This window comes from Oncorhynchus mykiss, chromosome 7 (genome assembly GCF_013265735.2).
Source record: "Oncorhynchus mykiss isolate Arlee chromosome 7, USDA_OmykA_1.1, whole genome shotgun sequence".
NCBI lineage: Eukaryota > Metazoa > Chordata > Actinopteri > Salmoniformes > Salmonidae > Oncorhynchus > Oncorhynchus mykiss.
In genome coordinates, this window is record NC_048571.1 from 5,929,441 (window position 1) to 5,943,083 (window position 13,643).

A 13,643-nucleotide genomic window follows, 5' to 3' on the forward strand; every position below is an offset into this window, starting at 1 on the left:
GGTGCAGGCAGGGTAAATGAGAGAGGTGCAGGCAGGGTAGAGGAGAGAGGTGCAGGCAGGTTAGAGGAGAGAGGTGCAGGCAGGGTAGAGGAGAGAGGTGCAGGCAGGGTAAAGGAGAGAGGTGCAGGCAGGGTAAATGAGAGAGGTGCAGGCAGGGTAGAGGAGAGAGGTGCAGGCAGGGTAGAGGAGAGAGGGGCAGGCAGGGTAGAGGAGAGAGGTGCTGGCAGGGTAGAGGAGAGAGGTGCAGGCAGGGTAAATGAGAAAGGTGCAGGCAGGGTAGAGGAGAGAGGTGCAGGCAGGGTAAATGAGAGAGGTGCAGGCAGGGTAAATGAGAGAGGTGCAGGCAGGGTAAATGAGAGAGGTGCAGGCAGGGTAAATGAGAGAGGTGCAGGCAGGGTAAATGAGAGAGGTGCAGGCAGGGTAGAGGAGAGAGGTGCAGGCAGGGTAGAGGAGAGAGGTGCAGGCAGGGTAGAGGAGAGAGGTGCAGGCAGGTTAGAGGAGAGAGGTGCAGGCAGGGTAGAGGAGAGAGGTGCAGGCAGGGTAAAGGAGAGAGGTGCAGGCAGGGTAAATGAGAGAGGTGCAGGCAGGGTAGAGGAGAGAGGTGCAGGCAGGGTAGAGGAGAGAGGTGCAGGCAGGGTAGAGGAGAGAGGTGCAGGCAGGTTAGAGGAGAGAGGTGCTGGCAGGGTAGAGGAGAGAGGTGCAGGCAGGGTAGAGGAGAGAGGTGCAGGCAGGGTAGAGGGGAGAGGTGCAGGCAGGGTAGAGGAGAGAGGTGCAGGCAGGGTAGAGGAGAGAGGTGCAGGCAGGGTAGAGGAGAGAGGTGCATGCAGGGTAGAGGAGAGAGGTGCAGGCAGGATAGAGGAGAGAGGTGCAGGCAGGGTAGAGGAGAGAGGTGCAGGCAGGGTAGAGGAGAGAGGTGCAGGCAGGGTAGAGGAGAGAGGTGCAGGCAGGGTAGAGGAGAGAGGTGCATGCAGGGTAGAGGAGAGAGGTGCTGGCAGGGTAGAGGAGAGAGGTGCAGGCAGGATAGAGGAGAGAGGTGCAGGCAGGGTAGAGGAGAGAGGTGCAGGCAGGGTAGAGGAGAGAGGTGCAGGCAGGGTAGAGGAGAGAGGTGCATGCAGGGTAGAGGAGAGAGGTGCAGGCAGGATAGAGGAGAGAGGTGCAGGCAGGATAGAGGAGAGAGGTGCAGGCAGGATAGAGGAGAGAGGTGCATGCAGGGTAGAGGAGAGAGGTGCAGGCAGGGTAGAGGAGAGAGGTGCATGCAGGGTAGAGGAGAGAGGTGCAGGCAGGATAGAGGAGAGAGGTGCATGCAGGGTAGAGGAGAGAGGTGCAGGCAGGATAGAGGAGAGAGGTGCAGGCAGGGTAGAGGAGAGAGGTGCAGGCAGGGTAGAGGAGAGAGGTGCATGCAGGGTAGAGGAGAGAGGTGCTGGCAGGGTAGAGGAGAGAGGTGCAGGCAGGATAGAGGAGAGAGGTGCAGGCAGGGTAGAGGAGAGAGGTGCAGGCAGGGTAGAGGAGAGAGGTGCAGGCAGGGTAGAGGAGAGAGGTGCATGCAGGGTAGAGGAGAGAGGTGCAGGCAGGATAGAGGAGAGAGGTGCAGGCAGGATAGAGGAGAGAGGTGCAGGCAGGATAGAGGAGAGAGGTGCATGCAGGGTAGAGGAGAGAGGTGCAGGCAGGGTAGAGGAGAGAGGTGCATGCAGGGTAGAGGAGAGAGGTGCAGGCAGGATAGAGGAGAGAGGTGCATGCAGGGTAGAGGAGAGAGGTGCAGGCAGGATAGAGGAGAGAGGTGCAGGCAGGATAGAGGAGAGAGGTGCAGGCAGGGTAGAGGAGAGAGGTGCAGGCAGGACTGTTTAGTATTCACAGCAGCGGTGTAAGCAGCACTCTCAGACACAGTGACTCATCATCGAGACGCACCAGTGCTTCCAGACATACAGCCCCTCAGAGACATACAGCTCCTCTCTCAGAGACATACGGCTCCTCTCTCAGAGACATACAGCTCCTCTCTCAGAGACATACAGCTCCTCTCTCAGAGACATACAGCTCCTCTCTCAGAGACATACAGCTCCTCTCTGAGACATACAGCTCCTCTCTCAGAGACATACAGCTCCTCTCTGAGACATACAGCTCCTCTCTCAGAGACATACAGCTCCTCTCTCAGAGACATACAGCTCCTCTCTCAGAGACATACAGCTCCTCTCTGAGACATACAGCTCCTCTCTCAGAGACATACAGCTCCTCTCTGAGACATACAGCTCCTCTCTCAGAGACATACAGCTCCTCTCTCAGAGACATACAGCTCCTCTCTCAGAGACATACAGCTCCTCTCTCAGAGACATTCAGCTCCTCTCTCAGAATAATACAGCTCCTCTCTCAGAGAAATACAACTCCTCTCTCAGAGACATACAGCTCCTCTCTCTGAGACATACAGCTCCTCTGAGACATACAGCTCCTCTCTGAGACATACAGCTCCTCTCTCAGAGACATACAGCTCCTCTCTCAGAGACATACAGCTCCTCTCTCAGAGACATACAGCTCCTCTCTGAGACATACAGCTCCTCTCTCAGAGACATACAGCTCCTCTCTGAGACATACAGCTCCTCTCTCAGAGACATACAGCTCCTCTCTCAGAGACATACAGCTCCTCTCTCAGAGACATACAGCTCCTCTCTCAGAGACATTCAGCTCCTCTCTCAGAATAATACAGCTCCTCTCTCAGAGAAATACAACTCCTCTCTCAGAGACATACAGCTCCTCTCTCTGAGACATACAGCTCCTCTGAGACATACAGCTCCTCTCTGAGACATACAGCTCCTCTCTCAGAGACATACCGTCTCTCAGAGCCTATCTCTGAGACATACAGCTCTTCTCTGAGACATACAGCTCCTCTCTCAGAGACATACAGTCTCTCAGAGCCTCTCTCAAAGTACAATGAACAGCACTGCACACTGACTTCCAAGGCAGTCACGACCTACTATAGCTGCATGTCCCTGAATATTCAGTACCCACCCTCACACGCACACTCTCACTCGCACAGATTCTAGCTCAAACCTGACAGTCAGCAGCACTACAAAGGAGCAGAACGGGTAATTACATCACAGGTTGGTAGCACCTTAATTAGGAAGACGGGCTTATGGTAACGGCTGGAGCGGAATAGGTGGAATGGTATCAAATACATCAAACGGGTGGTTCCATTCGCTCCGTTCCAGACATTATTATGAGTCGTACTGAATGACATGGAGCAGCAGCACAATGCAGCAGCCACCACGATGCCTTCACTGCCTGACAGTCATGACCTTCACGGCTAACAGGACGGGTGATTGATAAAGCCAAGACAATTACCATCCCCGTATCAGGCTAACGAGCGTGTTACCTAATAGCACAGCATAGGTAACCTTCTGTTGGGGTTCAATAATCACTTAATTCTTGTGCGTCCCAAATGGCACATATCCTATTCCCTACCTAGGGCTCTGGTCAATAGTGTACAATATAGGGCTCTGGTCAATAGTGTACAATATAGGGCTCTGGTCAATAGTGTACAATATAGGGCTCTGGTCAATAGTGTACAATATAGGGCTCTGGTCAATAGTGTACAATATAGGGCTCTGGTCAATAGTGTACAATATAGGGCTCTGGTCAATAGTGTACAATATAGGGCTCTGGTCAATAGTGTACAATATAGGGCTCTGGTCAATAGTGTACAATATAGGGCTCTGGTCAATAGTGTACAGTATAGGGCTCTGGTCAATAGTGTACAGTATAGGGCTCTGGTCAATAGTGTACAGAATAGGGAATAGGGTGCCATTTGGGATGCAGACACAGCCTTCCAGAAGAACAGCATCAGATCTTCCATAGTATATTGTATCTGTTGTATAATTTAGCAATAAAGCCAGAGGGGGTGTGGTAGATGGCCAATATATCATGGCTAGTGGCTGTTCATATGTGTGACGCATCGCGGAGTGCCTGAACACAGCCCTTACTGTGGTACATTGGCCATATATCAAACTCCTGAGGTGCCTTAATGCTAACGTAATTAGAGCAGCAAAATAAATGTTTTTTATTTATTTAACCCATATTTTACCCGCTAAATTGATTAAGAACACATTCGCATTTACAGCAACGACCTGGGGAATAGTTACAGGGGAGAGGAGATAAATTAGCCAATTGTAAACTGGGGATGATTAAGTGACCATGACAGTATGAGAGCCAGATTGGGAATTTAGCCAAGACACCAGGGTTAACACCCCTACTCTTATGAATAGTGCCATGGGATCTTCAGTGACCACAGAGAGTCAGGACACCTGTTTATCATCCCATCCAAAAGACAGCACCCTACACAGGGCAATGTCCCCATCACTGCCCTGGGGAATGGGGATATTTTTTTAGACCAGAGGAAAGGGTGCCTCGATCTGACCACTTCCAGCAGTATGCGGTCTCCCATCCAAGGAAAGACCAATACAAATGCTGCTTAGCTTCAGAAGCAAGCCAGCAGTGGGATGCATGGTGGTATGCTCATACCCGTGGTGTACTGTCTGATATTCCACAGCTTTCAGCCAATCAGCATTCAGGGCTCTAACCACCCAGTTCATAAGGCTGGATATGATTCAGAGCAACATTTCTGAACCAGCAAAATAATCCTCAACAACTTCAACCTTTTCAGAAATTACAAATGTTCAGTTTGTCCCCCACTGCATCATAGCCATGTCCTCCACACACAGCCACGATGAGGTCATCTCCCAAAGCGTATCTATTGTCAGCAGCCATCGCTCCTGTGATGGAGCAGGAACAAGGTTGTGTTCAGTAGGGTAGGCACCTGCAAGTTCCCGGACATTTCTGGGGGGAATGGCCCTAGCCCTCACCGTCCGATCCAACAGCTCCCAGACCTGCTCAATGGGATTGAGATCCGGGCTCTTCGCTGGCCATGGCAGAACTCTGACATTCCTGTCTTGCAGGAAATCACGCACAGAATGACCAGTATGGCTAGTGGCATTGTCATGCTGGAGGGTCATGTCAGGATGAGCCTGCAGGAAGGGTACCACATGAGGGAGGAGGATGTCTTCCCTGTAACGCACAGCATTGAGATTGCCTGCAATGACAACAAGCTCAGTCCGATGATGCTGTGACACACCACCCCAGACCATGACGGACCCTCCACCTCCAAATCGATCCCGCTCCAGAATACAGGCCTCGGTGTAACGATAAACGCAAATCCGACCATCACCCCTGGTCAGACAAATCCGCGACTCGTCAGTGAAGAGCACTTTTTGCCAATCCTGTCTGGTTCAGCGACGGTGGGTTTGTGCCCATAGGCAACGTTGTTGCCGGTGATGTCTGGTGAGGACCTGCCTTACAACAGGCCTACAAGCCCTCAGTCCAGCCTCTCTCAGCCTATTGCAGACAGTCTGAACACTGATGGTGCGTTCCTGGTGTAACTCGGGCAGTGGTTGTTGCCATCCAGTACTTGTCCCACAGGTGTGATGTTCGGATGTACCGATCCTGTGCAGGTGTTGTTACACGTGGTCTCCCACTGCGAGGATGATCAGCTGTCCACCCTGTCTCCCTGTAGCGCTGACTTAGGCGTCTCACAGTGCAGACATAGCAATTTATTGCACTGGCCACATCTGCTGTCCTATGGCATGTTCACGCAGATGAGTCAGTAGAAAGTCCTCTTTTAGTGTCCTACGTTTTCATAACTGTGACCTTAATTGCCTACCGTCTGTAAGCTGTTAGTGTCTTAACGACCGTTCCACAGGTGCATGTTCATTAATTGTTTATGGTTTATTAAAACAAACATGGGAAACAATGTTTAAACCCTTTACAATGAAGATCTGTGAAGTTATTTGGATTTTTACGAATTATCTTTGAAAGACAGGGTCCTGAAAAAGGGACATTTATTTTTTTCGCCGAGTTCAGTACATTATGGATAAAATGGCAGCTGAAAGAACGTGTGGCGATGTATGGAATGGATTAACACTAAAAGAAATGACTTAATAGTGGAGATAATAGTAGAGATAATTAAGCAATAAGGCACGAGGGGTGTGGTATATGGCCAATGTACATAAAGTAAACCTTTTTAGATTAAACTATAGTAAATATATTCACATCACCAAATAATTGAATAAAACACATCGTTTTGCAATGAAGGTCTACAGTAGCCTCAACAGCACTCTGTAGGCTAGCACCATGGTGTAGCCGGAGGACAGCTAGCTTCTGTCCTCCTCTGGGTACATTGACTTCAATACCTAGGAGGCTCATGGTTCTCACCCCCTTCCATAGACTTACACAGTAATATGACAACTTCCAGAGGATGTCCTCCAACCTATTCAGAGCTCTTGCAGCATGAACTGACATGTTGTCCAACCAATCAAAGGATCAGATAATTAATGTAGTACTGAAAGCATAAACTACAGCTAGTTAGCGCTGCAGTGCATAAAATGTAAGTAGTTGACAGAGGGAAAGACAATAGCTTGGAATAATGTGTTTCCTAAATTAAGGACAGGCAGCAGAGAGAAAGCTAGCTAGCTATTGTCATTGTATTTTTTTCACTTAGCTAATGCAGCGAGCTAATTTAGCCTACTCAAACAGAGGAATGCTTATGTTAGCTAGCTGGCTAAGGCTATACAACACTGGAACTCCTTCCAAGTCTTCCAAGTCAAGGCAAACTTTCAGTTTTATAAATGTATTGCTAAGAGTGTCCGTGTAACTGCTAAACTGCTTGCTGTACACTGCTGGTTTACTAACGCATTAGTTATAGTAGCCATGTTGACTATGTTTGCGAATAGGTTGAAATTGATAACGATGTAGGCTGTGTGTATTGGTTGTGTGGTATAAAGGTTGGGCTTGGGAGAAAAAAAAATCCACCTGGTCAGACAGCTGCACTGAAGTCCACAAGCGAAGGGTAAAGGTGAGAGGAGGAGAGTGTAGATTCAAGTAGGAATTATACAACAAGCAAAGTGATGATGCTGTTTGTATGTGGTTGCTATGAAAAGTGAACTGTGTGTATTCATTCCACCGATTGTTAAAATGTTTCTTAAAACGGAAGCAAACGGAACAAAAACGGGGATAAACATACCCGAATTTGACCAATAGAAGCCCTTGTATGCAACTGTTTGAACTACTGATTACAACCTTGATCATGGACCGACCTCGACCAGATACAAGCTGCCTTTAACACAACCTGTCTATTCTGTAGTATATTATTATTATTCTATTATAGCGCTGTGCTGCCACCTAGTGGAGCAGACCTGAGAACTCAAAAAGGTGAGCTTGGAAGAGAAGGAGGAGCAGAGGAATGGAGGTTAGACATTTACAATTTAGTCATTTAACAGATGCTCTTAAATTGATTTACAGGAGCAAATTAGGGTCAAGTGCCTTGCTCAAGGGCGCAGACAGATTTTTCACGTAGTCGGCTTGCGGATTACTGGCCGAATGCTCTTAACCGCTAGGCTACTTCACGCCCTTAGCTATTGACTCAAGTAGCATTGATTAGATAACAGGAGTTAAAAATGATTGAAAGGCATACATAAATAATACCAAATGAAGCACATTTTACACCATGATAACTGTCTCATATGTTTTATATGGAAGCTGTGACAAATGTCCCACATTTCCAACATGTCAGAAAGAGGGGAAGCTTTGTATCCACCAACATTTTTCAAACTGTTTAAAAAGGAAATGAAAACCCTCTCTTTTAACAGACTTTAAAACTTAGCATGGTAATTAAAATAACTTAAAAAGCATCTCTCGCCAATATTGGCCATGAATGTTGTGAGTTGTTCGACAAATAAAACAAAATGTGTTCAGGCTTGCAATGGCATAGAAACGTAAAGTCATGGTCTTCTGATGCCACTGGCATCGACTTGACACAGCAGTCATGAAAATGACTTTTCACCAAAAAAATCCCTTTACTGCCAGTCTTAATAACTGATTGTAACCCTTAAATAATAATCTCTAATGGAGCGATGATAAGGCTTAAACACTGTGCTGGATTCCAATAAGTAACTCTAATGTAATGCCAAAACAGCAGTACTAAATAATGAACAGAATATTATTTCTCAGATGGTTCCTGATTGCACTTAGGTCCGTCACTGCTATCAAAAACATCACCGAGGATGTATTTGAAAAAAAAAACAGCTGCATTTAACCATATTATGTCAGTCTGATAAGGATTCTTCTTTTATGATTCTTCTACTAATATCGTTTTGTTGATAAGTTTGCCAAGTCGTCAAAAAAACAGACTAATTCTGAGGACATCATTTGCTTAGAAATCCAATGTGTACATTATAATAGGAATTTGGTGAAATTCAAAACAGGGGAAAATGCGTTCATCTTCTTCTCAGTCTATCAGTGGGTGGAGACCGCGCTGGCATCCCCTTCAGCCGGTGCTGCTGTCCGATTGGTTGGGCCAGGGCTCCGAGCTTCGTCTACTGAAGGTGGGCCTCCACATGCTCCAGGGGTTGTAGGAGGGGCTCAGCTGCGTGGGGGAGGGCTTTGTTGGGGCCGGGAGCGGGGTTCCACTGTCAGTGCTACCCATCAGATCGGTCAGGGGGGAAGCAGAGGAAGAAGAGAAGGAGTGTAGGGGGGAGTCAGAGGGGGGGCTGGTGGACCAGATGGAGGGGCTGAATGGAGGGCTGGAGCCCCACATGCTACTGCTGCCCAGGATGGACTGGATGAGAGGAGAGAGAGAGGCTGACCGTTAGGGACCTGGACTACTAGTACAGTCTGATGTCTTTGTGGAACAGACGTTATAAAGGTCCAATGCAGACAGATTTATCTCAATATCAAATCATTTCTGGGTAACAATTAAACATAGTGATTGTTTTCAATTAAAAATGGTCAAAAAGACTAAACAACTTCTTAGCAAAGAGCAATTTCTCAAGGAAGAATTTAACTGGGAGTGGGGAGGGGGAATTTAAAATGAGCTGTTATTGGCAGAAAGGTTTAGAACTCTTTCTTATTGGTCTATTAACTAATTTACCACATGGCGATGTCATCATGAAAGGAAAAAACTCCCTCCTACCAAAACAGGCTGAAATTTCAGGCCTTCTTTTCAAACAGCTTTACACAAAAAAAAGTACATTAACATAACCTTCACAATTTCACAGTATTATTCCAACCTCAGTGTGGAAACATCAATCAAAAATGGGATTTTCTGTTTTCACTAGGCCTTTAACTAAATGAAGAGTGTGACTCCAACACTGAAGACACTTCTGGTGCCCATGTAAACGTCCCAAATCACACCCCGTTTCACCTGGGAAATTGCCTGTGTCTCTCCTGACAGCCATCCTACGCTATAGATACTTTCGCGTTCCAATGTTGCTCTGTAGTGCACTACATGAGGAATACTGTAAGGTGTCAGGAGAGACGCAGGCCATTTTACATAAGTATGGAGCAGTGGAAGAGGTCTTACCGTGGTGGGGGTAGCAGGGGAGCTGGAGCTGGGCTGGATGGGCCAGGGCTGTAGAGGCTGCAGGGACTCGTTTGGCCAGACGGACGGGGTGGTATGTCTGAACTCAGGCCAACTTTGCTGGGGCTCCATAGCACTCCTTCCCGAGGTCATCCCACTGAACACTACACAGCACAGTCAAACGTCAACTGGTTTCCATATACACTGAGTGTGCAAAACATTAGCAACACCTTCCTAATATTGAGTTGCACCCCCTTTTGCCTTCGGAAGAGCCTTCATTCATCGGGGCATGGACTACATGGTGTTGAAAGCGTTCCACAGGGGTGCTGGCCCATGTTGAATCCAATGCTTCCCACAGTTGTGTCAATTTAGCTGGATGTCCTTTGGGTGGTGGACCATTCTTGATACACACAGGGGAAACTGTTGAGTGTGAAAAAACCCAGCAGCGTTGCAGTTCTTGACACACTCAAACCCGTGTCTGGGTACCACTACCATACCCGGTTGAAAAGGCACTTACAGGGCCTTCAGAAAGTATTCATACTCCTTGACTTATTCCACATTTTGTTGTGTTACAGCCTGAATTAAAACATTTATAAAATGCATTTTCTTTCTTACCCATCTACACACACTACCCCATAATGACAATGTTTGTAGAAACGTTTGCAAATATACTGAAAATGTATTTACATCATTTACATTCAGGGGTATGAATGCATACGTATTCACACCCCTGAGTCAATACAAGTTAGAATTACATTAGGCAGCAATTACAGCTGTGAATCTTTCTAGGTACGTCTCTAAGAGCATTGCACACCTGAATTGTACAATATTTGGCTATTATTCTTTTTTTAAATTATTCAATCTCTGTCACAGTGGTTGTTAATCATTGCTAGACAACCATTTTCAATACTTGTGATACAATTTTGACTTAAATCTGCTTGAAAATGTAACTCGGCCACTCAGGAACATTCACTGTCTTCTTGGTAAGCAATTCCAGTGTAGATGTGTCCTTGTGGTTAAGGTTATTGTCCTGCTGAAAGGTGAATTCATCTCCCAGTGTCTGGTTTTCCTTCAGGATATCGCCTGTGCTTACCTCCATTATGTAAAAAAAATTATATTGAAAAACTCCTGAGTCTTTAACATACACAAGCATCCCCATAACACGATGCAGCCGCCACAATGCTTGAAAATGGTGGTACTCGGTAATGTGTTTTATTGGATTTGCCCATAAAAATAACACTTTGTATTCAGGACAAAAAGTTAATTGCTTTGCCAAATGTTTTGGAATATTTTTTATTCTGTACAGGCTTCCTTCTTTTCACACTGCCAATTAGGTTAATATTGTGGAGTAACTACAATGTTGATCCATCCTCAGTGTTCTCCTATCACGGCCATTAAACTCTGTAACTGTTTTAAAGTCATTGGCATCATGATGAAATCCTTGAGGGGTTTCCTTCCTCTTCGGCAACTGAGTTAGGAAGGACGCCTGTATCTTTATAGTGACTGGGTGTATTGATACACCATCCAAAGTGTAATTAATAAACTTCAACATGCGCAAAGGGATATTCAATTCACTGCTCGACTGACGGAAGTTACAGATAATTGTGTGGGGTACAGAGATGAGGTAGTCATTGAAAAATGTTAAACACCGTTATTGCACACACAGTGAGTCCATGCAACTTATTGTGACTTAAAATATTTTTATTGAAAAATAATTCCACTGACTATGGGGAATTGTGTGTGAGCCAGTGACCATAAAATCTCCATTAAATTAATTTTAAACTCCGGCTGTAAGAACATCATTTGAAAAAAATACAAGTAGTGAATACTTTCTGAAGGCACTGTGAAACTTTTGTCTTGTCCGTTCACCCTCAATGGCACACTTACACAATCCATGTCCTAATGGTCTCCAGGCTTAAAAATCCCTTCTTTAACCAATCTCCTCCCCTTCATCTACACTGACTGAACTGGATTTAACAGGTGACATCAATAAGGGATCATAGTTTTCACTTGGTCAGTCTATGTCAAGGAAAGTTCCTAATGTTTTGTACACTCGGTGTAGTTAATTTAACAGCCTCGTCTAGGGCCATGTTTTTCCTGGACGGTCACATGTCCATGAAAGACTCAGTGACCTACACCATGTAACAGATCACAACACATTGTTCCATGCGATCTTCTCTCGAAAGAGAGTGTACAGAGTGCAGGTGTTGTTGTGTCCCAGTTAGACATATTCATGCATTTCACAAGCTATTCTGTCTGCTTTTTCTAACTGCTTACCTCCAGACAGGTTGAAGGTGTTGCTGGGTCCGAAGGCTGAGAAGGAGTTGACAGAGTTGAGGCTGGGTCTCCTGCCGTTCCCTACAGGGCTCCACAACCCCGAGCTGTCTGATCCATCACTCTCTACAGAGGAGAGGTGTTGGAGGACATCTCTGTCTCTGCTCCCCACAGCCGCCTTCGTTGCACTGCACCCTGGTGGTCGGAGGAGAGAACAACAGGTTAGCACAACAGCTACAGGAGTGGACACATTGAGCTTCTTCATTCACTCCCATATCAACCCCCTAGCCAAACCCCTTCCCCCTGAAAGGACTGGATAGGTAGATGCGATATGATAAGAACTCCACCTTGGAGGTGCGTGTCTCTTTGTCAACAACAGCTGGTGCACAATCTCTAATAGGGACACTTCGGGATTTTGGAAAGGAGGCCCTTTCTCTACTTCCCCAGAGTCAAATGAACTCGCAGATACCATTTTTATGTCTATGTCAGGGTTTCCGTTAGCCGGTAATAGCAGACTGTTGGACAATATTTTTTAATGCCTATAGATAAAACTGGTGTCAAGAAGAAAAAAATTCCACAGCTAAATAAAGCTTTTTAGCCTAAATACATTTGACTGGTCATGCTTATCAGTCTATAGGTTCATTTGCATAATTTTGTGGAATTCAATTTCCGTGTGTTACGGTATATTTGTTATGCATCTTATTTGTCACACGCGTACATTATACAGATACAGAGCCTTTGAGAGGAAAATCTGTCAGATGCTGCAGCATCTCAAACGGCAACGGAAGGCAGGCTTCATCAGCGCGTCACACACCACTTTGCAATGAGCTGAAGGCAGTTTGAAAACAAATACTTCATTGTTTGAAACCTGAATGTTTTAATACATATGAGGCATGTCTTACCTTGCATCAGAGTAATCCATAAGAGCTCCTCTCTTTCTACATTTATAACGTGTATTTCCTTCTCACATTGCGGTGCCCTTTTGGCAACAGTGTTTTGTATGAATTTGGGCTCTATCGTCCCACAACTGTCACAGAGTCTGTATGGAATAGGCCATTTCTTTCTCAACAAGCTGACCAATAGAATATGTCAACTGTTCTACTATGGGGGACAGTACATTGACATAGGCTAGTGATTTTGCTGTTCAGTTGCTAGTGATTTTGCTGTTCAGTACTCGTCTTGTTGGCTTATTCAAAAATCTTCAAAGTGCATATCAGAATTCCACATTTCAAATTCCACATCACCAAGGATCTACCATGGTCCACACACACCAACACTGTCGAGAAGAGGGCACGCCTACACCTCTTCCCCCTCAGAAGGCTGAAAAGATTTGGCATTGGCCCTGAGATCCTCAAAAGGTTCTACAGCTGCACCATTGAGAGCATCTTTACTGGCTGCATCACCGCTTGGTATGGAAACTGCTTTGCATCCGACCACAAGGCACTAGAGGGAAGTGCATACGGCCCAGTACATCACTGGGGCCGAGCTCCCTGCCATCCTGGACCTCTATACCAGGCGGTGTCAGAGAAAAGTTTACTCCACCCACCCAAGTCATAGATTGTTCTCCCTGCTAACGCACAGCAAGCAGTACCGATGCACCAAGTCTGGAACCAACAGGACCCTGAACAGCTTCTACCCCCAAACCACGACTGCTAAATAGTTACCCGGACCATCTGCAGTTAACCTTTTTGCACTAACTTTGACTAATCACATACACTGCTGCTACCATTTATTATGGGTTACTATATTCCTAGTTATATGTACATATCTACCTCGTACCCCTGCACATCCATGTGTATACTGCCACGTTAATGTTACTCATCGTGTATTTATTATTGCACTTTTTATGTTTCTATTATTTCTCTCTCTGCGTTGTTGGAAGGGCCCATAAGTAAGCATTTCCTTGTTAGTCCACACCTGTTGTTGACAAAGCATGTGACAATTAACATTAGATTTTGATTGGCTAGATGAACAT

The 13,643-nt window shown here is 46.1% G+C and overlaps 1 protein-coding gene across 3 annotated transcripts in view; it reads right to left on the reverse strand.

Moving 5' to 3' along the window:
• Positions 1-7,547: 7,547 nt before the first annotated feature.
• LOC110495521 (transmembrane protein 131) overlaps positions 7,548-13,643 on the reverse strand; it is a 31,894-nt gene continuing 25,798 nt past the window's right edge. For all 3 annotated transcript variants that reach the window (XM_036982196.1, XM_036982194.1, XM_036982197.1), the window contains 3 exons: positions 11,672-11,863; positions 9,398-9,558; positions 7,548-8,653 (listed from right to left, as the gene is read on the reverse strand). In XM_036982196.1, coding sequence (XP_036838091.1) covers positions 8,363-8,653; positions 9,398-9,558; positions 11,672-11,863 — 644 coding nt within the window. In that variant the 3' untranslated portion in view covers positions 7,548-8,362. The remainder of the gene's footprint in view (positions 8,654-9,397; positions 9,559-11,671; positions 11,864-13,643) is intronic.